Source organism: Phocoena phocoena, chromosome 2, assembly GCF_963924675.1.
Source record: "Phocoena phocoena chromosome 2, mPhoPho1.1, whole genome shotgun sequence".
In the NCBI taxonomy this organism is placed as follows: domain Eukaryota; kingdom Metazoa; phylum Chordata; class Mammalia; order Artiodactyla; family Phocoenidae; genus Phocoena; species Phocoena phocoena.
The window spans coordinates 49,751,087-49,777,623 of NC_089220.1; the positions used below are offsets into that span (position 1 = coordinate 49,751,087).

The following is a 26,537-nucleotide window of genomic DNA, read 5'->3' on the forward strand; positions in this document are numbered from 1 at the left end:
CTTGAAGTGGTTTGCTGGTGGTGAGGGGGGCGGTTTGTGCACCAAAGTTGTAGCGGAAGTCAGAGATGGGCTGGAGGGATGTGACACAGACACCATGGTTGGCTGCTACGGGATGCTAGAAGTGCTCTGACTATAAGAACAAACTCAGACAGAATTTTAAATTGTTGTCTCTAATAGCTTCAACTGTAAGTGTATTCCCCCACTTCTTAAGTTTTGAATGAGTCATGTAGTTTCTCTTAACCTGTTTCTCTTGTTCCATAGCTATTCATCAGACTGGACATAACAGTGGTGTCATACATAGTGGAATTTATTATAAACCTGAATCTCTGAAAGCTAAGTTATGTGTACAAGGCGCAGCCCTCATCTATGAGTACTGTAACCAAAAGGGAATTTCCTACAAGCAATGTGGCAAGGTATGGCATTTTACTAGGGCCTTGACTTATTTATAAATAGCATTTACTTAGTAATCTTAAATGTTGATTTAAAAAATGCCTGGCTTTTCTTTCTCTGTATCCATGTAATTTGCAAAATCTAGATGTTTCATATAAATGGGATCATACAATATGTTGTCTTTTGTGATTGGCTTCTTTCACTTGGCATGGTGTTTTCAAGGTTCATTCATCTTGTGGCATGAATCAGTACTTCATTCCTCCTTATACTCCATTGTATTGGTATACCACATTTTGTTTATCCAGTTATCAGTTGATGGACATTTGGGTTGTTTCCACTTTTGGGCTACTATGAATAATGCTGCTATGGACATTTATGTACAAGTTTTTGTATGGACCTATGTTTTCATTTCTGTCAGGTATATACCTATGAGTGGAGTTGCTGGGTCATATGGTAACTACATGTTTAACATTTTGAGGAAGTGTGAAACTGTTTTCCAAAGTGCTGTACTATTTTACATCCCCATCAGCAGTTAACGAGGATTCCAATATCCTCACATCCTCATGAACACCTGTTATTGTCTGTTTCATTTTAGCTATCCTAGAGGGTGTGAAGTGCTATATCATTGTGGTTTTTATGTAATTAAACATAGTAATTAATGATGTTAAGCATCTTTTCATATACTTATTGGCCATTCATTTATCTTCTTTGGAGAAATATCTATTCAAATCTTTTGCTCATTTTAAAATTGAGTTCTTTGTCTTTTTATTGTTGATTTGTATGTGTTATTTATATATTCTGGATATATAAATATCCCTTATCAGCTATAGGATATTTACTAAAATACTACTAAAATATTAAAATATATATATTTTTAAGTAAAATAATAGCAATAGTAATGATGGTATTTTAAATATTACTAAATATTTTCTCCCATTCTGTAGATTTTCTTTTTTACTTCTTGATGGTATCCTTTGAAGCACAGAAACTTTCAGTTTTGATGAAGTCTAGTTTATCTTTTCTTTTATTGCTTATACTTTTAGTGTCATATCTAAGAAATCATTGCCTAACTTTAGATCATGAAAAAGTGCTCCTACATTTTCTTCTAATGTCAAAACCTTAGCTCTGATGTTTAGATCTGTGATAGTTTTTTTCCCCCAAATGAGTTGGTTTAATTCTGAGTGTTATAGAATTGGAGCTAGAACAAAGATTGAAGAACAGACTTTGGCAGGATTCTGGGCTGGGTTTACTCTGACCTCACAGCTAAGGTAGAAATGGCCGAATGAGAAGAACTAAAGAGAAGATGAACCACTGTATGATTTCATTTTTTTAAACTTTAAGAAAAGTTTGTTCTTAAATTTATAGCAGGTTTCAAGACAGCACTTCATTCTAACTATAGGTGGCAACAGATGTTATGGCAGGGAATCCAGTTATTTAAACAGGAATGGAATTAAGGATCACCATTGCCTCTGGCACAAGGAACAGCTTACTTTTTGACAGATTTCTTGATTCCAACTGTCGCCAGGAGGGCCTTCCTTGCAGCCTCAAGTTTCTTTTGCTTCTCTTTTTGTTTCTGCTTGAATGCCTTATCATCCTCATCCAACTTCTTGGCCTGCTTCTTGGGCTGCTTCAGGTGCTTCTTACCACCTTTTCAGATGGCCTACTGCCCCTTCACCAGACCCCACCACCAGAAGCAGAGCTTCTACCCCTACACATATTCCTCCAGCGTAGGTTCACTTTTTTTTTTTTTTGCGGTATGTGGGCCTCTCACTGTCGTGGCCTCTCCTGTTGTGGAGCACAGGCTCCGGACGCGCAGGCTCAGCGGCCGTGGCTCACCGGCCCAGCCGCTCCACGGCACGTGGGATCCTCCCGGACCGGGACACGAACCCGTGTCCCCTGCATCGGCAGGTGGACTCTCAACCACTGTGCCACCAAGAAAGCCCTAGGTTCACTTTTTTTTTTTTAGGTTCACTTTTTAATTAATTTTGGTATATGGTGTGAGGAAGAGTTCCAACTTCATTCTTTTGCATGTGGATATCCAGTTGTCTCAGCACCATTTGTTGAAAAAACTATTCTTTCTACATTGTTTTGGCACCTGTATCAAAAATCAGTTGAGCATAAGTGTAAGAAGGTTTGTTTAGGATTCTCAATTCCATTCCATTGATGTGTGTCTATTGTTATGCCAGTACCACACTATCTTGTTTACTGTAGCTCTTTATTTTTTGAAATCAGTAAGTGTGAGTCCTCCAACTTTGTTCTTTTTCAAGAGTGTTTTGGCTATTCTGGGTCCCTTGCATTTCCATATGAATTTTAGGGTCAGTTTGTCAGTTTCTCCAAAAAAGGCAGCTGGGAGTTTTGTTAGCGAGCAATTATATTGAATCTATAGATCAGTTTGGGGAGTATTGCCACCTTAACAATATTAAATTTTGCAAACCATGAACTGGGGATGTCTTCCCACTTATTTAGATCTTCTTTAATTTCTTTCAACAATTTAAAAACATTTTTCATTTTACAGGTCTTGCACTTCTTTTGTAATTATATTCCTTGATATTTTATTCTTTCTGATGCTTTTGTGAGGGGAATTGTTTTCTTAATTTCAGCTTGGTTTATTCATTGCTAATGTATAGAATATGATTGATTTTTGTGTATTGATCTTTATCCTTCAACTTTGGTGAACTTGTTTTTTAGTCTAATAGTTTTTCGTGTGTGTGTGTGGATTCCTTAGGATTTTCTATATGCAGGATCATGTCATCTGCAAATAAGATAGTTTTACTTTTTTTCTTGCCTAATTTACCTGGGTAGAATCTCTAATACAATGTTGAATAAAAGTAGTGAAAGTGGGTATCTTTGTGTTGTTCTTGATTTTAGGGAGAAAGCATTCAGTATTTTACTATTAAGTGTAATGATAGCTGTGGGTTTTTTGTGGATGCCCTTTATCAGACTGAGGAAGTTCCTTTTTACCTGCAGTTTGTTGATTTTAATCATGAATAGGTGTTGGATTTTCTCAAATGCCTTTTCTATGTCTCTTGAGGCAGTCATGTGGTTTTGTCCTTTATTCTATTAATATGAATTTATTACATTAATTGACTTTTGGATGTTAAATAGATCTTGCATTCATGCAATGAATCCCACTTGGTCATGGTATATAATCCTTTTTATATGTCGCTGCACTCAATATACTAGTATTTTGTTCAGAATTTTTATATCAAAACTCATAAGGGATATTGATATGCAGGTTTGTTTTCTTTTGATATCTGTGTCTCGTTTGAGTGTTAACTGGCCTTATAGAATTAGGAAGTGTTCCCTTCTCTTCTGTTTTTTGGAAGAGTTTATGAAGAATTGGTATTAATTCTTCTTTAAACATTTGGTAGCATTCATGAGGCCTGAGCCTTTACAGTTACTAATTCCATTTCTTGTTATGGGTCTATTCAGATACTCTTTTTCTTCTTGAGTCAGTTTCAGAAGTTTGTGTCTTTTTAAGAATTTTCCCATTTCATATAGATTATCTAATTTGTTGCATACAGCTGTTCATAATATTTCCTTATAACTCTTCTTCATGTAATTTTTAAGAATAAAAGTTCATTGTCACCATTAAAGATGCTATGAAGATTTTTTTTTAATGATGTGGGAAAATGGTCCTGATATAGTGAAGTAAAAAAAGCAAGATATAAAACTGTATTTACAGTTTTTATGGTTGAGTTATGAGGGTTCTTTTTGTTTTTTTTTTTTTAATCCTTTAAGCCAAAGGAACCAGACAACATCCATAACATCCACCATTGAGAAACATACCATGCCCCATGCCTACCCATAGGATGATCTTGAGCTCTGTAACCCCTACTTCTTTCTGGAGCCTTGAACACTACTTCATATTCCCTCTTCACATCAAATCACATCATTGCTTCTAATCCATCTCAGCTCAGCTCCAGGTGTTAATTTACAGATTGCTGCTTCCAGGCCACAACGGTGTCAATGTGACTTAATGACCTGATTTCAGAGTTTTTCTGGTTCAGTCACTGATTTGTGCCTCTGAGTGTCTGCCCCTCCCCAACTTCTTTTTTTTTTTTTTTTCAAGTTTGAAGTCCTTTTATTTCTTTAAATTGAGTGTATATATTGTGAAATGATCACCACCATAAGTCTAGTTAACATCTGTCACCATTCACAGTAAGAAAAAGTATTTTTTTTCTTGTGATGAGGACTTTTAAGATCTATTTTCTTAGCAACTTTCAAATATGCAGTACACAATTATTAACTATAGTCACCATGCTGTACATTACATCCCTATGACTTGTTTATTTTATATTTGGAAGTTTGTACAGAGTTTCTAAAGAGTTCTTTATATATTCTGCATATTAGAGCCTTATCAGCGATAATGATTTGCAAGTATTTTCTCCCATTCAGTGGGTTATCTTTTCAATTTCTTGATAGTGCCCTATGATTCCATGTATATTTTTAAGGTTAATTATTTGTTGATTTAAATAACCTTTACACCTTGATTAAAAGTATTACTTTATGGAGTTAGGTTGACTCCTTGCTATGAAATAGTGATTTTTGAATTCTGATGTACTTGTGAATATCATCTGTGCTTTCCTTTGCTGGTAGCTGTTAAGTAAGAAACTACCTCAAACAGATACTCTGCCCAGAAATAAACAGAAAAAGAGTCTTGATGAATTTTCTGTTTTTCTCCTCTGCAACAGAATGCATTAGTAAATACTTTGAAATGTACTTTATCCCAAAAAATAAAATAGTTTTCTGTTAGCGATATTCCATTATACTGAATATTGCCTGTCTTTCTGATGTACTGGTTTTTGTTTAGTTTTGTTTCGCTTTTGTTTTTTGTTTGGTTTTTAATGTAAAGACTAAGCAACCTGTGCTTCTTTCCCCTCTGGGATTGAGGGAGTGATGGCGATACTTCTGGCCAAGGTGCATGTAGCAACTGTCATAGCAGATGTGACAATTGAGGCTACATCTCACCTTTGTTTTAATGCAGTCTTAAGACAAATTTTTTTGGTGGAGGAAGAAAGTGAAGTCATGAAGAAAGGGAGAAGTAGATACATGAAGCAAAAACAGTTTAAAAAAATCAACCCAATTTGAATCATACACTAATTTATGATTTTCTATTGATTTTATCTATCATAGCTGATGATATATTTAACTCTATTCATGTTCTTTATCTTTTTTCTTTTTAAGCTTATAGTAGCTGTTGAACAAGAAGAAATTCCCAGACTTAAGGCCCTGTATGAGAGAGGCCTGCAGAATGGTGTCCAGGACCTGAGGCTGATACAGCAAGAGGACATAAAAAAGAAGGAGCCATATTGTAGGGTAAGTGATTCACTCACCCCACACACAGGCTCACAGGGATAGGGCTAAGTCCTGTGACATGGAGGCTGAGGGTGAGTTTATAGGAAGCAGGAATCATAGAGACAGTTAAATAATCCTGTTACAGAAGCATGAAGGTGCCAGACACAAGAGGTCATTGCCACAAACTCTGAACACCTGATTTCTTCTTTTCCTACAAGAAACTACCAGGTCCTGAAGAACATAGGCAAAAGCAAGAGGAGGTCTGAGACTCTATGGCATGTTTGGAAACCACTGAGTGGTGAGATGTGGTTGGATCATAGGGTGTGTAGCAAGAGATAATAGATGAGACTGGGAAGGCAGAATTAGCCCACATAAAGGGCTTGATATCATATCCATGCTGATAACTTTGAAGTTTTTCCAGTAGGCATAGGTAGCCACTAAAAATTTTTGAGGAGGGTGGCTACAATATTGGATCTGTTTCAGGAGGGTAGGTTATAGAGTTTCTGGCTTAAAACATGCTGTGGGGAAAACCAGATCTTCTTTCTTGTATTTGTGATAGAAAGACGAATAATAATACAATAGTTACTCTGCATATCAACTTCCCTTGATAGCCTTTTAGAGGCTATCTGTCCAACTCTCATTCCACTGACTGTTCCAATGAATTGCTGTATCTCCTGTTCCCCATTCCCCAGTGTTTTAATGACATATTCCAATAGCTGGACTGTGGGTACCTGTCTTAGCGAGTGTGACCTTGAGCTCACTGTCAGGCAGTGCTTATCAAAAGCTTGCTTTAGAGAAACACTATTTAAGGGAGAGAGCCTGGATGATATGTAGACCATTCATTCTTGTACATCTCTCCAGACCATCAGATTGTAGTACACCTACACTGTAGTGTTTTTCTCTCCCCATCCTACTTCTTGACCCCAGATTACTCTCCTTGAGTTGTGTTTTGGTTTTATGGCATCAGCCTATGGAGAAAGTTATTGTGTCACTCACTGAGGCCTCTACTATAAGGAGGTGGTTGAGGACATAGGTTCACTGTCAAACAACATCTCTCTGAGAACACTCAGGAGAAATTTCAGACTCCAGTTCTAAGAATAGTTTTGTTTTTCCTGAGCACAATTGGCTTGTTTTTATCGATGGACACTGAATTCTTTAACTGTATTGTCCTGTTTGCCTTGGCTCTAAGCAGAAACACATTTGTGCCCTACTCTTGCCAAATATCTAGAGCATTAAGCATACATTTTTATTTTCATGTATTAAATTTGCTCTTTGTTTCATCTTATCTTTCCACCTTTGTTTTCTATATGCTCTGATTTTTTGGAACTTTTTATTGAATCACAGCATACATCCAAAATCATAAATGTATACAGCTTGATGAATTTTCGTTAAGTGTGATCATCCAGATCAACAAACAGAACATTACCAGTTTCTCAGAATTCCCCTCATGCCCCCTCCTAGATACTACCTTTCCCTTAAGGATGACCACTTTTCTTTTACATCATAGATTTTTGAATTTTGTGTAAGTAGAATCATATAGTATGTGCTCGTTTGTGTCTGGACTTCTTTTATTCAGTATTGTTTATAAAATTCATCCATATTATTGCATATAGTTATAATTTGTTGTCATTGCTGTATGATAATCCTTTGTATGAACATAGCATGGTTCTTTATACTGTTGTTGGGCGTTTTGGGTAGTTTCCAATTTGGAGCTCTTGCAAATAGTGCTACTAAGAACATTCTAGCACATCTATTTTGGTGAACACATGTACACACTTTCGTTGGGGATATACCTCGGAGGGAAATTATGGTCATAATTTATATATATGTATGGCTGTGGCAGGTACTGCCAAAGAGTTTTCCATAGCATTTGTCCCAAATAATACTCTTATCAACAGTGTATGAGAGTTACAGTTGCTCCTTATCTTCACCAACACTTAATATTGTTTGTTGTTTTCATTTTAGCCATTCTGGTGGCTATGTAGTAGTATAATATTATAGTTTCCCTGTTGACCCATAAAATTGTACACCTTTTCATATGTTTACTGGCCATTTGGATATTTTCTTTTGTGAAGTAACTAAGTCCTTTGCCCATTTTTCTATTGGGTTGACTGTCCTTCTTAACAATTATTAATTCTTATTAATTTTATAAGTTCATTATATAGTCTGAATATGTGTCTTTTGTTGTGTATATATATATATATATATATATGTATATACACAATAGATATCTTCTATGACTCTGTGGCTTGTGTTTTCACTCTTAATAGTGTCTTTAGATGAACAGAGGTTCTTAGTCTTAATGTAATCATTGAATCAATTTATGCATATATTTCTCTTTTATGCTTAGTGCTTTTTTGTACTCTGAGAAATCTTTGCCTATTTCAGCATCAGGAAGATATTCTCCTATGCTTTTTTTCTAAAAGCTATGTTGTTTTACCTTTCGCATTTAGATCTACGATCCATTTGGAATTGATTTTTGTTTATGGTATAAGATAGGGGTCAAGGTACACTTTTTTCCCCTCATATGTAGATATCCAGTTAGCCCAGCACCATTTATCAAAAAGATCATTATTTCCCCACTGCACTGCAGTGTTACCTTTGTGATACCAGGTGACTATATATAGGTGGGCTCTATGTCTGGACTCTCTTCTCTTCTGTTGCCTCTTCTTGTACCACTACCATAATGTCTTAGTTACTATAGCTTTTCAATAGGTCTAGACATCTGGTTGAGTAAGTCCTTCAATTTTGTTCTTCTTCAACATTGTATTGCCTATTCTTGGATCTTTGCATTTCCGTATCCATAATTTTAGAATTAATTTGCTAAAGTCCACAGGATAACCTGTTGTGATTTCGATTGAGATTGCCCTGAATATGTAGGTTGACATATTTGTAGACAGTTGACATATTTACAATATTGAATCTTCCAATCCATGAACATGGGTCACTCCATTTATCTGAATCTTTAATTTATTGAAAAAAATGTATTACAGTTTTCAGTGTAGAGGTCTTACATGTCTCTTAGATTTATTTCTAGGTATTTGATTTTTTATACTCTCATAAATAGTATTGTTATTTAAAGTTTATTTTCTACTTATACATTACAGATATATGGAAATCAAATTGATTTTTGACCATGTATTCATCTTGGTTGTTGAATTCACTTATTGATTCTAATAGTTTGTCTAAAAATTCTTTTTTTTTTTTGGCCGTACCATATGGCATGTGGGATCTTACTTCCCCAACCAGGGATCGAACACATGCCCCCTGCAGTGGAAGTATGGAGTCTTAATCACTGGACCACCAGGGAAGTCCCAATTCTTTTGTATTTTCTATGTACAATCATGTCGTCTGCAAATAATAACTTATTTCTTCCTTTCCAACCCATATACTTGTCTGGCTCAATATTTAATGCTAGCATATATTATTTTGTATGTGTTTCTTGTTTGTTTGTTTTTACAGGCTGCTTCAAATCCTTTCACAAAAAGACAAGATAGAAATAGATTTTTTTCCCTTAAGTTATCTGTAGTTGTGCAGTTAAAGTTAGATCAAAATATTTGATTTTATTAATTAGTATAAAGTTCCCAAGAGACTAGGAATCCAAACAGTGTTAAATGAGTTCTTCCTGCAGAGAAAGTCATAGCATCTTCAACTCCAGAAAACCTCACCCTTCCCTCCCCTCAGACTCAATCAGAATAATCAAAGTGTTTAACTTGTGGGAGTAGGTCTTCTTCTCCCTTTTCCTCTCCCCATGCATTTCTTATCTCTCTGAGATGGTGAATGAATGACTGATTTTTTTAAAAAAAGAAGACATCTTCACTGAATATCTAATTTTGGCTATTTCTTTCAGGCTTTGGGCAAATGCTACACGGTCTTAAGCCAGGATTGGCAAACTATGGCCTGTGGGCCAAATCCAGCCCACCACATGCTTTTAAAGACCTATAAGCTGTTTTAAATGGTTGAAAAAATTAAAAGAAAAATAATATTTTGTGACACATGAAACTTATATGAAACTCAAATTTCAGTGTCCACAAATAAATTTTTATTGGAGAACAATCATACTTATTCATTTATGTGTTGTCTATGGCTGCTTTTGTGCCAAACACCCAACTCGAGTAATTGAAACAGAGATCCTAAGCCTCACATGGGCAAAAATATTTACTATCTGGCCCTTTACAGAAAAGATTACCAGCTCCTGATCAAACAGTAGGGAGCCACTGAAGGATTTAGGCAAGAAAATGATATGCAAACTGTGCTAATTGAGGAAGGTTAATCAAGTTCTGGTACATAGGGTGGAATTGGACATGGGAGAGAGGGGAGCCTTGAGGTGGGAGGTCAAAGCTATTTATATTTATTATTGGAAGGCAGCTATGCTCACCATGATACCATCAACACCACTTATTTATAGTTATTTTTAGACTACCTGATTTACTTCTGCTACTCTTGAATATCATAGGTTAGTAATTTCTAGACTTCAGGGAATTTTGACATATTATTCTTTATTTTATCTCACTATATTCTGTCTTTTTTTTTTTTTCCATAAAGTAGGATCTGACATAAGGTGAGCAGCAGAATGTGGTGGCTGAGAACCCAGACAGACATAAATTTAAATCTCATATCTGCCTATTTAACAGCTGTTTACCTTGAGTGGGTTAAAATTGTTCTAAACCTCAGACTCCTCATTTGTAAAATGCAGGTTGTTCTGAGAATTAAATATAGTGATATATGTAAGGCATCCAGCATATGTTAATCCTCAAGAAGTGGTAGTTGTTATTTTGGGCTTATTTAAGCAGTAATTCTAGTGAATTCAAATTGGTTTTGTTTGAGATACTTGGGGACTTTTCAAGAAATCTGTTAAGATAACTTAGTTATGTTTGTTCTTTTCCTCCTGCTTTACATTTCCCCCCCTTCCTGATGCTTTGCTTGTAACTCAATATTTTATTCTGTTTATTTCCTTTAAGCCATATCAATTCCTCTGCAGAGTAAAATAGGCTATTTAAAAACATTGTAGAGAGATCCTAGGATGTCTTCTAACCAGGCTTGTGAATAACTCATATAAGAGCTTGTTTTAGTCAGTTGGGACTGCTGCAACAAAATACCATGAACCAGTTAGCTTATAAATGTCAGATATTTATTTCTCACAGTTCTAGAGGCTGGAAGTCTGAGATCAAGGCTCTGGAAGATTTGATGTCCGGTGAGGACCCACTTCCTGGTTCATAGACCATCTTCTTGCTGTGTTCTCACATGGCATAAGGGGTAAGGGAACTCTCTGGAGTCTCTTTTATAAAGGCACTAATCCCATTCATGAAGCCTCCATCCTCATGACCTAATCACTTCCGAAAGGCCCCACCTCCAAATACCGTCACATGGGTCATTAGGTTTCAACATATGAATTTTGGAGGCACACAGACATTCAGTGTATAGCAGAACTGGTTATTTAGACTGATGCCATACTTAAGGGGGAAAGACACTAGTATTAAAGAGATTAGGAGATTGGTTCAAGATGGCAGAGTAGAAGGACATGCTCTCACTCCCTCTTGTGAGAGCACTGGAATCACAACTAACTGCTGAAAAATCATCGACAGGAAGACACTGGAACTCACCAAAAAAGATGCCCCACATACAAAGACAAAGGAGAAGCCACAATGAGATGGTAGGAGGGGCACAATCACAATAAAATCAAATCCCATAACTGCTGGATGGGTGACTCACAAACTGGAGAACACTTATACCACAGAAGTCCACCCACTGGAGTGAAGGTTCTGAGCCCCATGTCAGGCTTCCCTGGGGGTCCGGCAACAGGAGGAGGAATTCCTAGAGAATCAGAATTTGAAGGCCAGCGAGGTTTGATTGCAGGACTTTGACAGGACTGGGGGAAACAGAGACTCCACTCTCAGAGGGCACACATAAAGTAGTGTGCACATCAGGACCCAGGGGAAGGAGCAGTGACCCCATAGGAGAATGAGCCAGACCTACCTGCTAGTGTTGGAGTGTCTCCTGCAGAGGTGGGAGGTGGCTGTGTCTCACCGTGAGGACAAGGACACTGGAAGCAGAAGTTTTGGGAAGTACTCCTTGACGTGAGCCCTCCCAGAGTCTGCCATTAGCCCTACAAAAGAACCTGGGTAGGCTCCATTGTTGGGTCACCTCAGGCCAAACAACCAACAGGGAGGGGACCCAGCCCCACCCATTAGCAGACAAGCAGATTAAAGTTTTACTGAGCTCTGCCCACCAGAGCAACAGCCAGCTCTACCCACCACCAGTCCTTCCCATCAGGAAACTTGCACAAGCCTCTTAGATAGCCTCATCCACCAGAGGGCAGACAGCAGAAGCAAGAAGAACTACAATCCTGCAGCCTGTGGAACAAAAACCACAGTCACAGAAAGGTAGACAAGATGAAAAGGCAGAGGGCTATGTACCAGATGAAGGAACAAGATAAAACCCCAGAAAAACTACTAAATGAAGTGGAGATAGGCAATCTTCCAGAAAAAGAATTCAGAATAATGATAGTGAAGATGATCTAGGACCTCAGAAAAAGAATGGAGGCAAAGATTGAGAAGATGCAAGAAATGTTTAACGAAGACCTAAAAGAATTAAAGAACAAACAAACAGAGATGAACAATACAATAACTGAAATGAAAAATACACTAGAAGGAATCAGTAGCAGAATAACTGAGGCAGAAGAACGGATAAGTGACCTGGAAGACAGAATGGTGGAATTCACTGCTACAGAACAGAATAAAGAAAAAAGAATGAAAAGAAATGAAGACAGCCTATGAGACCTCTGGGACAACATTAAATGCACCAACATTTGCATTATAGGGGTCCCAAAAGGAGAAGAGAGAGAGAAAGCACCTGAGAAAATATTTGAAGAGATTATAGTTGAAAACTTCCCTAACATGGGAAAGGAAATAGCCACCCAAGTCCAGGAATCACAGAGAGTGCCATACAGGATAAACCTAAGGAGAAACATGCCAAGACACATAGTAATCAAATTGGCAAAAAAAACGGGCAAAAATTAAAGACAAAGAAAAATTATTGACAGCAGCAAGGGAAAAAGGACAAATAACATACAAGGGAACTCCCATAAGGTTAACAGCTGATTTCTCAGCAGAAACTCTACAAGCCAGAAGGGAGTGGCATGACATATTTAAAGTGATGAAAGGGGAGAGCCTACAACCAAGATTGCTCTACCTGACAAGGATCTCATTCAGATTCAATGGAGAAATCAAAGGCTTTACAGACAAGCAAAAGCTAAGAGAATTCAGCACCACCAAACCAGCTCTACAACAAATGCTAAAGAAATTTCTCTAAGTGGGAAACACAAGAGGAGAAAAGGACCTACAAAAACAAACCCCCCAAAATTAAGAAAATGGTAATAGGAACATACAGATTGATAATTACCTTAAATGTGAATGGATTAAATGCTCCAACCAAAAGACACAGGCTTGCTGAATGGATATAAAAACAAGACCCATATATATATATGCTGTGTACAAGAGACCCACTTCAGACCTAGGGACACATACAGGCTGAAGTGAGGGAATGGAAAAACATATTCCATGCAAATGGAAATCAAAAGAAAGCTGGAGTAGCAATACTCATATCAGACAAAATAGACTGTAAAATAAAGAATGTTACAAGAGACAAGGAAGGACACTACGTAATGATCAAGGGATCAATCCAAGAAAAAGATATAGCAATTATAAATATATATGCACCCAACTTAGGAGCACCTCAATAGGTAAGGCAACTGCTAACAGCTATAAAAGAGGAAATTGACAGTAACACAATAATAGTGGAGGACTTTAACACCTCACTTACACCAATGGACAGATCATCCAAACAGAAAATTAATAAGGAAACACAACCTTTAAATGACACAATAGACCAGATAGATTTAATTGATATTTATAGGACATTCCATCCAAAAAACAGCAGATTACACTTTCTTCTCAACTGCACATGGAACATTCCCCAGGATAGATCACATCCTGGGTCACAAATCAAGGCTGAGTAAATTTTAAAAAATTGAAGTCGTATCAAGCATCTTTTCTGACCACAATGCTATGAGATTAGAAATCAATTACAGGGAAAAAGATGTAAAAAACACAGACACATGGAGGCTAAACAGTGCATTACTAAATAACCAAGAGATCACTAAAGAAATCAAAGAGGAAGTCAAAAAATACCTAGACACAAATGACACTGAAAACACGACAATCCAAAACCTATGGGATGCAGCAAAAGCAGTTCTAAGAGGGAAGTTTATAGCAATACAAGCCTACCTCAAGAAACAAGAAAAATCTCAAATAAACAATCTAACGTTACACCTAAAGGAACTAGAGGAAGAGGAACAAACAAAACCCAAAGTCAGCAGAAGGAAAGAAATCATAAAGATCAGAGCAGAAATAAATGAAAAAGAAACAAAGAAAACAATAGCAAAGATCAATAAAACTAAAAGCTGGTTCTTTGAGAAGATTAACAAAATTGATAAACCATTAGCCAGACTCATCAAGAAAAGGAGGGAGAGTACTCAAATCAATAAAATTAGAAATGAAAAAGGAGAAGTTACAACAGACACCGCAGAAATACAAAGCATCCTAAGAGACTACTACAAGCAACTCTATGCCGATAAGATGGACAACATGGAAGAAATGGGCAAATTCTTAGAAAGGTATAACTTCCAAGACTGAACCAGGAAGAAATAGAAAATATGAACAGACCAGTCACAAGTAATGAAATTGAAACTGTGATTAAAAGTCTTCCAACAAACAAAAGTCCAGGACTAGATGGCTTCACAGGTGAATGCTGTCAAATATTTAGAGAAGAGCTAACACCCATCCTTCTCAAACTCTTCCAAAAAGCTGCAGAAGGAAAACTCCCAAACTCATGCTATGAGGCCATCCATCACCCTGATACCAAAACCAGACAAAGATACTACAAAAAAAAATTACAGACCAATATCACTGATGAATATAGGTGCAAAAATCCTCAACAAAATACTAGCAAACAGAATCCAACAACACATTAAAAGGATCATACACCATGATCAAGTGGGATTTATCCTAGGGATTCAAGGATTCTTTAATATACGCAAATCAATCAATGTGATACACCATATTAACAGATTGAAGGATAAAAACTATATGATTATCTTAATAGATGCAGAAAAAGCTTTTGACAAAATTCAACACACATTTATGATAACTCTTCAGAAGGTGGGCATAGAGGGAACATACCTCAACATAATAAAGGCCATATACAAAAACCCACAGCAAACATCATTCTCAATGGTGAAAAACTGAAAGCATTTCCTCTAAGATCAGTAACAAGACAAGGATGTCCACTCTCACCACTATTATTCAACATAGTTTTGGAAGTTCTAGCTATGGCAGTCAGAGAAGAAAAAGAAATAAAAGGAATACAAATTGGAAAAGAAGAAGTAAAACTGTCACTGTTGCAGATGACATGATACTATACATAGAGAATCCTATAGATGCCACCAGAAAACTAGTAGAGCTAATCAATGATTTTGGTAAAGTTGCAGGATACAAAATTACTGCACAGAAATCTTGCATTCCTACACCCTAATGATGAAAAATCTGAAAGAGAAATTAAGGAAACACTCCCATTTACCACTGCAACAAAAAGAATAAAATACCTAGGGAGACAAAAGACCTCTATGCAGAAAACTATAAGACACTGTTAAAAGAAATTAAAGATGATACAAACAGATAGAGAGATATACCATGCTCTTTTGTTGGAAGATTCAATATTGTGAAAATAACTATACTACCCAAAGCAATCTACAGATTCAGTGCAATCCTTATCAAATTACCAATGGCATTTTTTACAGAGCTAGAACAAAAAAATCTTAAAATTTGTATGGAGACACAAAAGACCCCGAATAGCCAAAGTGGTCTTGAGGGAAAAAAATGGAGCTGGAGGAATTAGACTCCCTGACTTCAGACTATACTACAAAGCTACAGTAATGAAGACAATATGGTACTGGCACAAAAACAGAAATATAGATCAATGGAACAGGATAGAAAGCCCAGATATAAACCCACACACCTATGGTCACCTAATCTATGACAAAGGAGGCAAGGATATACAGTGCAGTAAAGACAGTCTCTTCAATAAGTGGTGCTGGGAAAACTGGACAGCTATGTGTAAAAGAATGAAATTAGAACACTCCCTAACACCATACACAAAAATAAACTCAAAATGGATTAGAGACCTAAATGTAAGACCAGACACTGTAAAATTCTTAGAGGAAAACATAGGAAGAACATTCTTTGACATAAATCACAGCAAGATCTTTTTTGATCCACCTCCTAGAGTTAGGGAAATAAAAACAAAAATAAACAAATGGGACCTAATGAAACTTAAAAGCTCTTGCAAAGCAAAGAAAACTACAAACAAGATGAAAAGACAACCCTCAGAAAGCGAGAAAATATTTGCAAACAAAACAACAGACAAAGGATTAATCTCCAAAATATACAAACAGCTCATGCAGCTCAATATTAAAGAAACAAACAACCCAATCCAAAAATGGGCAGAAGACCTAAATAGATGTTTCTCCAAAGAAGACATACAGATGGCCAAGGAGCACATGAAAAGCTGCTCAGCATCACTAATTATTAGAGAAATGCAAATCAAAACTACAGTGAGGTATCACCTCACACCAGTTAGAATGGGCATCATCAGAAAATCTACAAACAACAAATGCTGGAGAGGGTGTGGAGAAAAGGGAACCCTCTTGCACTGTTGGTGGGAATGTAAATTGATACAGCCACTATGGAGGTTCCTTAAAAAACTAAAAGTAGAATTACCATATGATCCAGCAATCCCACTACTGGGCATATACCCAGAGAAAATCGTAATTCAAAAAGACACATGCACTCCAGTGTTCATTGCAGCACTGTTTACAATAGCCAGGTCATGGAAGCAACCTAAATGCCCATCAACAGACGAATGGATGAAGAAGGTGTGGTACATATATACAATGGAATATTACTCAGCCATAAAAAGGAACGAAATTTGGTCATTTGTTGAGACGTGGATGGATCTAGAGATTGTCATACAGAGTAAAGTAAGTCAGAAAGAGAAAAACAAATATCGTATATTAACACATGTATGTGGAACCTAGAACAGTGGTACAGATGAACCGGTTTGCAGGGCAGAAGTTGAGACGCAGTTGTAGAGAACAAACATATGGACATCAAGGGGGGAAAGCTGCAGGGTGGTGGGGATGGTGGTGTGATGAATTGGGCGATTGGGATTGACATGTATACACTGATGTGGATAAAACTGATCACTAGTAAGAACCTGCTGTATAAAAAAATAAATTAAATTAAATTCAAAAAAAAAAAGACACATGAACCCCAGTGTTCGTTGCAGCACTATTTACAATAGCCAAGACATGGAAGCAACCTAAATGCCCATCGAGAGATGATTGGGTAAAGAAGATGTGGTACATATATACAATGGAATATTACTCAGCCATAAAAAGAAACGAAATTGGGTCATTTGTAGCGATGTGGATGAATCCAGAGACTCATACAGACTGAAGTAAGTCAGAAAGTGAAAAACAAATATTGTATATTAACGCATGTATGTGGAACCTAGAAAAACGGTACAGATGAACCGGTTTGCAGGGCAGAAATTGAGACACAGATGTAGAGAACAAACGTATGGACACCAAGGGGGGAAAGTGGTGGCAGGGCTAGTGGTGTGATGAATTGGGAGATTGGGATTGACATGTGTACACTAATATGTATAAAATGGATAACTAATAAGAACCTGCTGTATAAAAAAAATAAAGAGATTAGGAGTCTGTACATGTGGGGGGCAGGAAATATATGGGAAATCTCTGTACCTTCTCCTCAATTTTTCTGTGAACCTAAAACTGCTCTAAAAAATCAGGTCTACTAAAACAAAAATGAAGCATTTAAACTCACATCTAAACAGTGCTTTACAAAAATTATTGAGCGCTTCCTGAATATAAAACAGCTAAACCTGTTGCTGTTTTGTAGCTTTATGTGATTTTGATGGGATTTGATTGTGAAATTAAGATGTGAGAATCTCACTGATCTGTATCAAGTATTACCTTGCCATTTGAGAATAAAACAATTTATAACCTCCCCCAGGAAGGCATGCTAATTTTTAACATGTGTTTCTCTTTTTATGTACTAACGAAAAGCTCTTTCACATTTTAAGTTTGGTGTAAAAAAATAAATAAATAAAAGCACATATGAGCCCCTGACCCCACTGTGGATTTAGTCAAGATGTAAAAACAATATTGATTGTGGAGTTTGGAAAACAGGATTATTGGTTTCGTGGCAGTACTGAAATCTGGAGTATATGGAAGATTCCAGCTAATCAACTGGAACAACAATCGTTGTCTGTCATGTATCCTTGTCAGCACTTTAAAGATAGAAAAAAAATAGAAACATGGACCCATGGTTCTTTATATCATGCCTAACTGTTAAAAAAGAAACAAAACAACTCTTCATAAGTCATAAAGGTTCAGGATGAATCTGGATATTGTTCTGTGTACCTGACCGTGTGATCCTCACGTGTCTTGGAATGAGGTGGATGAAGTATGTGTGTATAGATAATCAAATTATGTATGCATATTTTTGTGTCTTATAAGTGAAGAAACTGGTTAAGGTAATTCTCCAAGGTCGTACAACTTAAAGAGTCCCCTCCTCCCAGATCTGACTCGGAACTGGTATGTTTCTGTTCAGTTTAACTGACATTTTCTTCTTTACTATGTGCCGAACACTATGTTGGGCACTGCAGATATGAAAGTGAGTAAGACAGAGTTGTCATCCTGAAGGAAGTTGTAGTATAGCAGAAAATACAATTTTAATACAGTGATAAGTTTTCTGATAGAACTGATACCCTGTCTTGTGCCAAGGTAAGGGAGAGCTTTTAGCTTACTCTGAAAGTCTAGGAAAATCTTCTCAGCAGTGAACCCCTCACTTGAAAGATGAATAAATAGTGTAACTCATAAAAGAGGTATATCCTACTTTTCTCTGAGTCCTCTGCAGTAGTGATCTGCTTTATAGAATGCCACATTATGGTTATCAATGTCTAGGTGTATTGATATTTAGGGGTGGCAATACATAGTAGAAAATATACTCTGGTTATTTCATAGAAGTGTCTTGAGTAAATTCCTTCCTTTTCCCCCAACTTCACCACCACTACCAAGAATGGGTGGCGAAATTTCCATGGTATAGGGTCACATCTGTTTCTTCCAGGCCCTCCAGAAAGAAAGTTTGTCAGGGGAACTCGGAAAGGGCTTCTTGGACCAGATCTCTTTCAGAAGAAAATTAAGTGCCCCTAGGGGAAGTATCTTGGAAAATTTTAAACTGCCTCTGTAAACTTTGACTTTGAAGGATAGCTCTTGACAGTGCTTGCTGTGGGTAAATCCTGACGGCCTCCTCTGACGTTAGCTGTGGTGATCCGCCTGCCTTTTCTTTAGCACTATTGGTGAGGCACACGTTCCTCTGTTCCTCTAGCCTCCTGACTGACTTCCAGCTCCCAACTTTCCCTGACCTGCTTGCCTGGTTCTTTTCCAGACACCTGACCTGCTGTAACCTCAGATTCAAGCTCTGACCTGCTAACCTGGACAGTGCACGCCCAGCCTGCTGGCTGACAGACGCAGTCAGCCTGTCCCCCAACCCTGCCCTGGGCCAGAGTGTCTGACTGCTGGGCAGCAGTGACTCGCTCCACCTTCCCCCCACTACACATATAGGCGGGGCACACCAACATCTCATGAGGACCGGTCACAGCCAAGGCTAGAAAGGGAAGGAAGAAGGAAAACCTGTTAGGGACGGTCTGGGGTGGGGGAGGAATCTAGTAAGTTTAAAGACAGCCCTCAAAAGTTCAGTCAGTCAGTAAATAGTTGAGTGCTTCTGTGTGTCAGGCATGTGCTGGGTTATAGGAGTATAAGATGAATAAGGAGGATATTTGGGATTATAAAAAACTATTGATATGAAACACTTTTACAGCATGTTTTTATCACCCTGTTATCATACTTGTCACATAGTTTTTATGCTACATAAGGAAGTATTTTGTAACTAAACTCTTATTTTTTGTGGCTAAACTCTTAGTATTATCCTAAGTTAGCTTCCAAGGTTATTGTACCCCAAATACCATTTGTAGTTTAAAGTTGAATTATACTTATTTGACCTGCGAATTTAGGGATTTCAGGCAATGTAAGTTCTAATGTAAAATCTTACATGTGATTGTATTGAAACAGAAGGAATGATTTCCTGTTCTTGGCAAATGCTGTCATATTCTGGAAGCAAGACTGTCAGGAAAATGATGAAGTTTGCCAAATGTTATGTTCAGTTTGTGAAAAGAGACTGAGGCATTTTGTGAGCCTTCACCTTTAGTGTCATCTGGCCATTTGGAAGCATTGGTCAGGGATGGGTGGCAAAGTCAAAAACTTTTAAAGGCCAAGCAGGTAAATGCACTGGGGTAGGGGTGGAGCAGTGAATACAGATGAGATAGTTAAAATAATATTATCAGATACCATTGTAAAACTGCAACAACAGTGCAGTCCTGGCCAAACAGGAGGATAGCAGCATTTACCTGTCGTGCTCAACTTCTGGGCGCCATTTATCCTGGGAACCAGGCTACGCTCTTAGGGGCAATTGATTGGGAGAACTGATATACTCTTATATACAATAAGGCAACAGAAAATGGTGCCATTTCCAAGGATTCACCAAAATGTAGTCAATACTTTGTGAAATGCTACTTGTTTCCTTTTCTTCAGAATTAGAAAAGCCAATGCACATTCAATACTTATTCCAAAAAATTAAATAGGTATGGTTGTAGATCATTCATTTATAGAGTTTAAACATGTTTTGAGTGACAACACACACACACACCCCAACATAGCAACAAAAGACCCAGGCTATTAATTTCTCATATTACCTGAAGAGAAAGTTTGAATTAACCACATAAAATCTCCATTCAGTAGTTGTAGTCTTGAAGATATAGATTCTGCAGCAAATCAAATCGACACTCAGTAAACACTGTGAACAACTCTGAGCTCTCACTGAGTGTGCATGACATATAATATACTACTGGGAAAAATCTCTAGTTTGTTTAAAGTATAATTGGTGATACACTGTTTGATTCAGAATCAGATATGAATCAGAATCAGATAGGGTAAGGTATAAAGAAAACAGAAAAACTCATTGTAGCAGCTGGAAGAGCCTGGAAAAATTAACTCCTCTAAGGAGGAGAATTATTTCCTGACTATAGAGGTTTTCTTATTTAGCTAGTATTATTTCTTTTATCTGTTAGACAAATTATATATGTATTCAATTTCAAATTTAGGCATTGAATTGAGCACTTTTATTTTTCTTTAAGACTATCAGATGTTTGCCAGGAAAGGCTAATTGTGTGTTATCCATCAATATAAGCAATAAAAAAATTCGGCCAAAAATCAAAGTTATCGCACAACCTATGCTCAGTGGTTTTTAATTGTATTGTCTTGATTTTTTCACAATTCTGTGCCAGGGTCTAATGGCTATTGATTGTCCTCATACTGGCATTGTGGACTATCAGCAGGTGGCTTTGTCATTTGCCCAGGATTTCCAAGAAGCAGGTGGCTCTGTTTTGACCAATTTTGAAGTAGAAGATATTGAAATGGCTAAAGAAAGTCCTTCAAGAAGTAAAGATGGTAAGCAATCCTTGTCTTTTCTTTTGAATACTGAATTGACTTCTAATCAAACTTGGGACTGTTTTCGGCTAGGGTAGTGCTGGCAAGAGGGCCACCAGAAGCTAGGCTACAGTAGGGCCCAGAGCTGGAGGCAGGTACAGGAGGGGTGAGGGTGAGACCGGATACGGGAGAACTGGGACTTCTAGTGAGTCTTGTGCTGATAGAACTAGGCACTGATGGGACACTTCTGACTAGTGCTAAATCCCGAACTGCCAAGGCTGTTCATGGAAAGTTAGCCTGCAAACACTTCCCTATCCAGTAGGTTAGTCAGAATCCCCTGGGAGTGCTTGTTAAAAATGCAGATTTTAGCATCACCCAGTCTTACTGAATCAGACTGTCTGGGGATAGGACATGACTCAGCCATTCTGAATTCCCCCTCCACCCCGCCCCCCCGCCCCAGTTCCTTCATTGTAGCCTGTACTTAGAGTTTGTTTTGTTTTGCTTTGGGGACAATTTTTTTTTTAAACCAAATGAATTAGTTTTTAAGCCTTAAATTCATTGTTGGGAAACTTGAAGGAGAAAAAAAGTAGTGTTCAGTTCATTCTTTCTTGACAGGTTTTTAAGGAGATCTGGGCTATCTGAGTCATTCTCCCAGTGTCCTTTTAAATTCTAAGATGATGAGCAAAATTGTTAGATAATTGAGATTGTTAGACAGGTAGCATAATCAATCAAATCTATGATATAAGCAAGTAGATCATATATTTTTTACCTGCTGTACCTATGCTTTATAGGTCTTTGAGATCACATGTATCTGATTGGGAACTAATTTTATAAATAGTTTATCATTGGAAATTCTGTGTTGTGATAACTCTTGCTTCTCTATACAACTTAGAATCCGCAAGGATTCAGATAACCAAGACTTGAACAACAAGTGTCATAGCATTAGTTCTGTGAGAAAATGCATACTGATTTATGATGATCCATTTTATAGCCTGTTTTCTAGGATTGCAGTTCACAGAAAAGCTGGGACTGTCTATTTTGGAGCTGGGGTGGGGAATGGTTTATAAGTATAGATTAAATGAATTAAAATAAAATATGCTAAAAACATGCCGGAGTTTTGTATATTGTCAAATATGAACTAGTTTGATCTTGTTACTTGGTAAAAAACTTTAGAATGAAAAGTAGGAGGCAATAATGGTTATGACAGAGACAATCCTTTAAATTATTACTAGAATAATGTTTATTTAATGTAGGCTTTCTTTTGCTAAAAATAAATCTTTCACTAATTCTTTTTCAGGGATGAAATACCCAGTTGTTATAAGGAATACAAAGGTAAAGATTCTTAAGCAAAACTACTTTCATCTACTTTATCTACTGTCATCTCCTTTCTTAAAAAGTTGAATTAACCACAGTGCTGTATTTTATGTCATTGAATGAAATTTGTCTAATGTAAAAGTTATTCTGAGAGAAATCCTTTGAGAGCAGTGTAACAGCTTCCATTCTAAGAAGGGTTTCAACTTGGAAATGTCTTCATGAAGTGATTGTGCCAGCAAAGGATAGGATTATAAGCACTTAGAGTAATAAAAACTGATAGTTTCATTGCTCTGCCTACTTATCTACATTAACTTATTAACTGTCTGCTAATGAGAAGACTTTGGGGGCAGGGAGCAGGTTGTGCAGAGAGAGACGGACTACTTTTCTTCATCTTCTCATAGTCTAAAACAAGAATTATTGAACGGCATAGAAGCATTTCGTTAGCTGTATGTTCATTGAACGATCAGAGTTCAGTCAGGAGAGTAGAGTCATCAATGAGTATATTATAGGAATTAGGCCTTACACAATTTTTAAAAATATTTATTTATTTATTTTGGCTGTGCCAGGTCTTAGCTGCGGCACACGGGATCTTCACTGTGGCATGCGGACTCTTAGTTGTGGCATGCATGCGGGATCTATTTCCCTGACCAGGGATCGAACCTGGGCCCCCTGAATTGGGAGTGTGGAGTCTTACCCACTGGACCACCAGGGAAGTCCCCTTACACAATTTTTAAAGGATCTGGAGAAGTGCAGGTTCAGAAGGGGAGTTGGTAGATCAGAGGCATCTCCAGCCAGTCTGAGAAGCCACGTGTGTCTAGCTGCTGAAGTGGGAATGCAAGCAGGAAGCTCATGAGGAGATATGGGGGGCTCTTGCCTCTGTCTCTACCCAAGCAGTGGGCTGGAGCAGTGCCTGATCAGTAGGAGCAGTAGTTGGGAAGCTGAATGTAGAGCTGTAATTTACTTTGCAGTGGGTGTTTGTCACTTCATTGGACTAGAATGACCTTCAGAGAATAGTGGCTGCTGCTGTACTTCTGCCTGCCAAACCATATGCAATTCCTGTTTGGTCAGCTTTAAGCTGGAACCGTATAGGGAAGCATTGTCGTTCCCAGCTTAACCAGATCGACACAGTATAACCCCCTGCAGTCCATCCCTTTTCAACTTGGCATCCATTCACACCCCTTATAACCATATTTAACTTCCAAATAAAGAGAGTAGAAAAATTATGCTTCCATACACAAGGTGCAACTACCTTCCATACACCTGAAGACATGCTTACTCTCCAAAAAGATACGAAGTCTACTTTATTGATCATGAATGTTCATTTCTTTTCTAGCTGAGTCACTCTTCCCCTTTGAGATCCTGCAACTTCAATACTGAGATAAAAGGTTAACCACAATTTACGCTGTATTATTCAGTATATTAAATCAGTAGTTCTCAACGGGAGGCAGTTTCTCCTCCTAGGAGACATTTGGCAATGTCTGGAGACATTTTTATTGTCACATCTAGTAGAAGGGGGGCAATGCTACTGGCATTTAGTGGGTAGAGGCCAGGGATTCTGCTAAACATCCTACAATGTGAGAGACAGGCCCCCAGAACAAAGAGGTATCTGGCCCCAAATGTCGATAGTACTGAAGTTGAGGTGTTAGACAGTGGGGAAGTGACAGAGATGGGTGTGTTAGTCATCTAGGGCTGCCTTAACAGAACACCACAGACGGGGTGGCTTTAACAACAGAAATTTATTTTTTCACAGCTCTGGAGGCTAGAAATCTAGGGTCAAAGTGCCATCAGGGTTGGGTTCTGGTGAGATCTCTCTTCTCAGCTTGTGGATGACTATCTTCACAGTATGTCCTTACGTGGCCTTTTCTCTGTGCTTGCACATGTACAGAGAAAGAGCAGGAGAGAGCAACCTCTGGTATCTCTTTGTCTTATAAGAACACCATTCCTATTAGATTAGGGCTCCACTTTTGTGACCTTATTTAACCTTAATTACCTCCCTAAAGGTCCTGTCTCCAAATACAGTCTCGTTGGGCATTAGGACTTCAACGTATGAATTTGGGGAAGACACAATTCAGTCCATAATAATGAGGATAAAGAAATAATTGGGTAATTTATAGACAAATATATTTCTTTCAAAATAAGGAAGAAATACCCATAGCTACTACACTCCTCATTTCTGTCACCAGACATGTAGTCATAGCTGATATTTATAATTTCCTTCTTCCACTACTCATTCCATAGTCCCTTTGCCCTTGGCAAGCATCTCAGCTGGTCATGGTTCCTAGTTTGGTGGGGTAACTCAAACTTTCATTCCTGAAGTGTCTGTGTCATTAGAAGCCCTGCCTGTTTTGGGTTGTGGTACTTTCCATTAAGTTTTATAATAATACATGGGAAAATTAAGGCATGTCCCAGGAGAGCTACATTCCAGATGTACTCCTCTTTATCATCCCTGAGCCCTCTATGTGGTAGCAACTCAGTTTCTCCTTGAGAGTCAGAATCAGTTACCCCACTCAGTACAGTAATCCCCACTGCCTGTTGATCACTGGCAGGGGGAACCCAAAGTGGCCAAGTATGGCAGTATCAATTCCTAACTTAATGCAACCATTGCTTATTCTCTAATGGAAGCCTTTTTCCCTTGGGAACTAAGACCTCTAGACCATCAGAGCCAAAAGTTGTAGGGATAGGAAGCAAAAAATTTTACTGTAATAGTAAGGAGCTACTTCCATTTTCTACCTCTTGATTTCCAGACCTGTGAATCCTGGCTATGGGAGAAACAACACCATATATTAGTCACTGGTTTAGAGCATGTAGAGAATCCTGGAAGACCTTGCCCCAGGCCTGTAGGTGTTGCCAGCCAGCTAGTGCTGTTATTGAATCTTCAAAAGCCCATTCTACTTTTTGTCACCCAGCAGCTTCAGGATTGTGGGGGAAATGATAAAATCAGTGCATTACACAAGCATGAGCCTATTGTTATACTTCATTTCCTGTAAAATAAGCTCACTGATCAGAAGTAATTCTTCTAAGTAAAATAACATAACAGTGAATAAGGCATCCTATAAGTTCACAGATGGTGGTTTCCATAGAAGCATTGTGGGCAAGGAAGACAAATTTATATCCAGAGCAAGTGTCTATTCCAGTGAGCACTGAGTGCTGCCTTTGGTTTTTGATTGAAGTGGTCCAGGGACCATATCAGTGGCTCTGTTGATTCCGCTGTTGGCAGATTGAACATTCAGCAGTGGTTGTAAACAAATCAGCTTTGGTAAGTCCATGTTGCTGAACCCTTGCATTACCTCCTTGCTGCCATAACCATTTAGTTCATGAAACCATTGGGTGAGGACAGGGGTACCTGGGGAAAGAGGCTAGCTAACGTCCACAGAGCAGGTCATCTTGTCTACTGATTATTAAAATCTTCCTCTTCCATGATCACTCTTTAGTGAACATTCATATAGTACTCAAATATCTTTTTTATCTGAGCCTGTTTGGAGAGGTCCATTCACATACCTTTTCTCCAGAGCTCCCTTTTCTGACCATCCAGCAAACCATTAGTCATTGCACATAAAGCAGTGTAAATCCATACTTCTAGCCATCTCTCCTTCTAGGTAAGATAAATAACCGAGTATAACGTTCAGTGTTCTGCCCCCTGGGAAGATTTCCCTTCACTGCAGTCCTTCAGGGCCACTCCCGAGTGGGGCTCTGGTGCTGTAGCTGTTCATTTTCAAGTGACGCCAGAATGTTGTGCAGAACCATTTGTAAACCAGGCCTGTATTTTTTTCTTCCTTGGTCAGCTGATGACAGAGAACTTTCCATGGGGCCATGGGGGCAGGCTGAGAGGGAGGAGATGATTTAGCAGTAG

The 26,537-nt window shown here is 38.0% G+C and overlaps 1 protein-coding gene across 1 annotated transcript in view; it reads left to right on the forward strand.

Annotated features, from left to right (window-relative positions):
- Window positions 1-26,537, forward strand: part of L2HGDH (L-2-hydroxyglutarate dehydrogenase) — a 51,131-nt gene that overhangs the window by 7,232 nt on the left and 17,362 nt on the right. Inside the window, exons 3-6 of the mRNA XM_065872023.1 lie at window positions 262-413; window positions 5,578-5,709; window positions 21,232-21,394; window positions 22,671-22,705. Of these exons, the coding sequence (XP_065728095.1) occupies window positions 262-413; window positions 5,578-5,709; window positions 21,232-21,394; window positions 22,671-22,705 (482 nt within the window). The remainder of the gene's footprint in view (window positions 1-261; window positions 414-5,577; window positions 5,710-21,231; window positions 21,395-22,670; window positions 22,706-26,537) is intronic.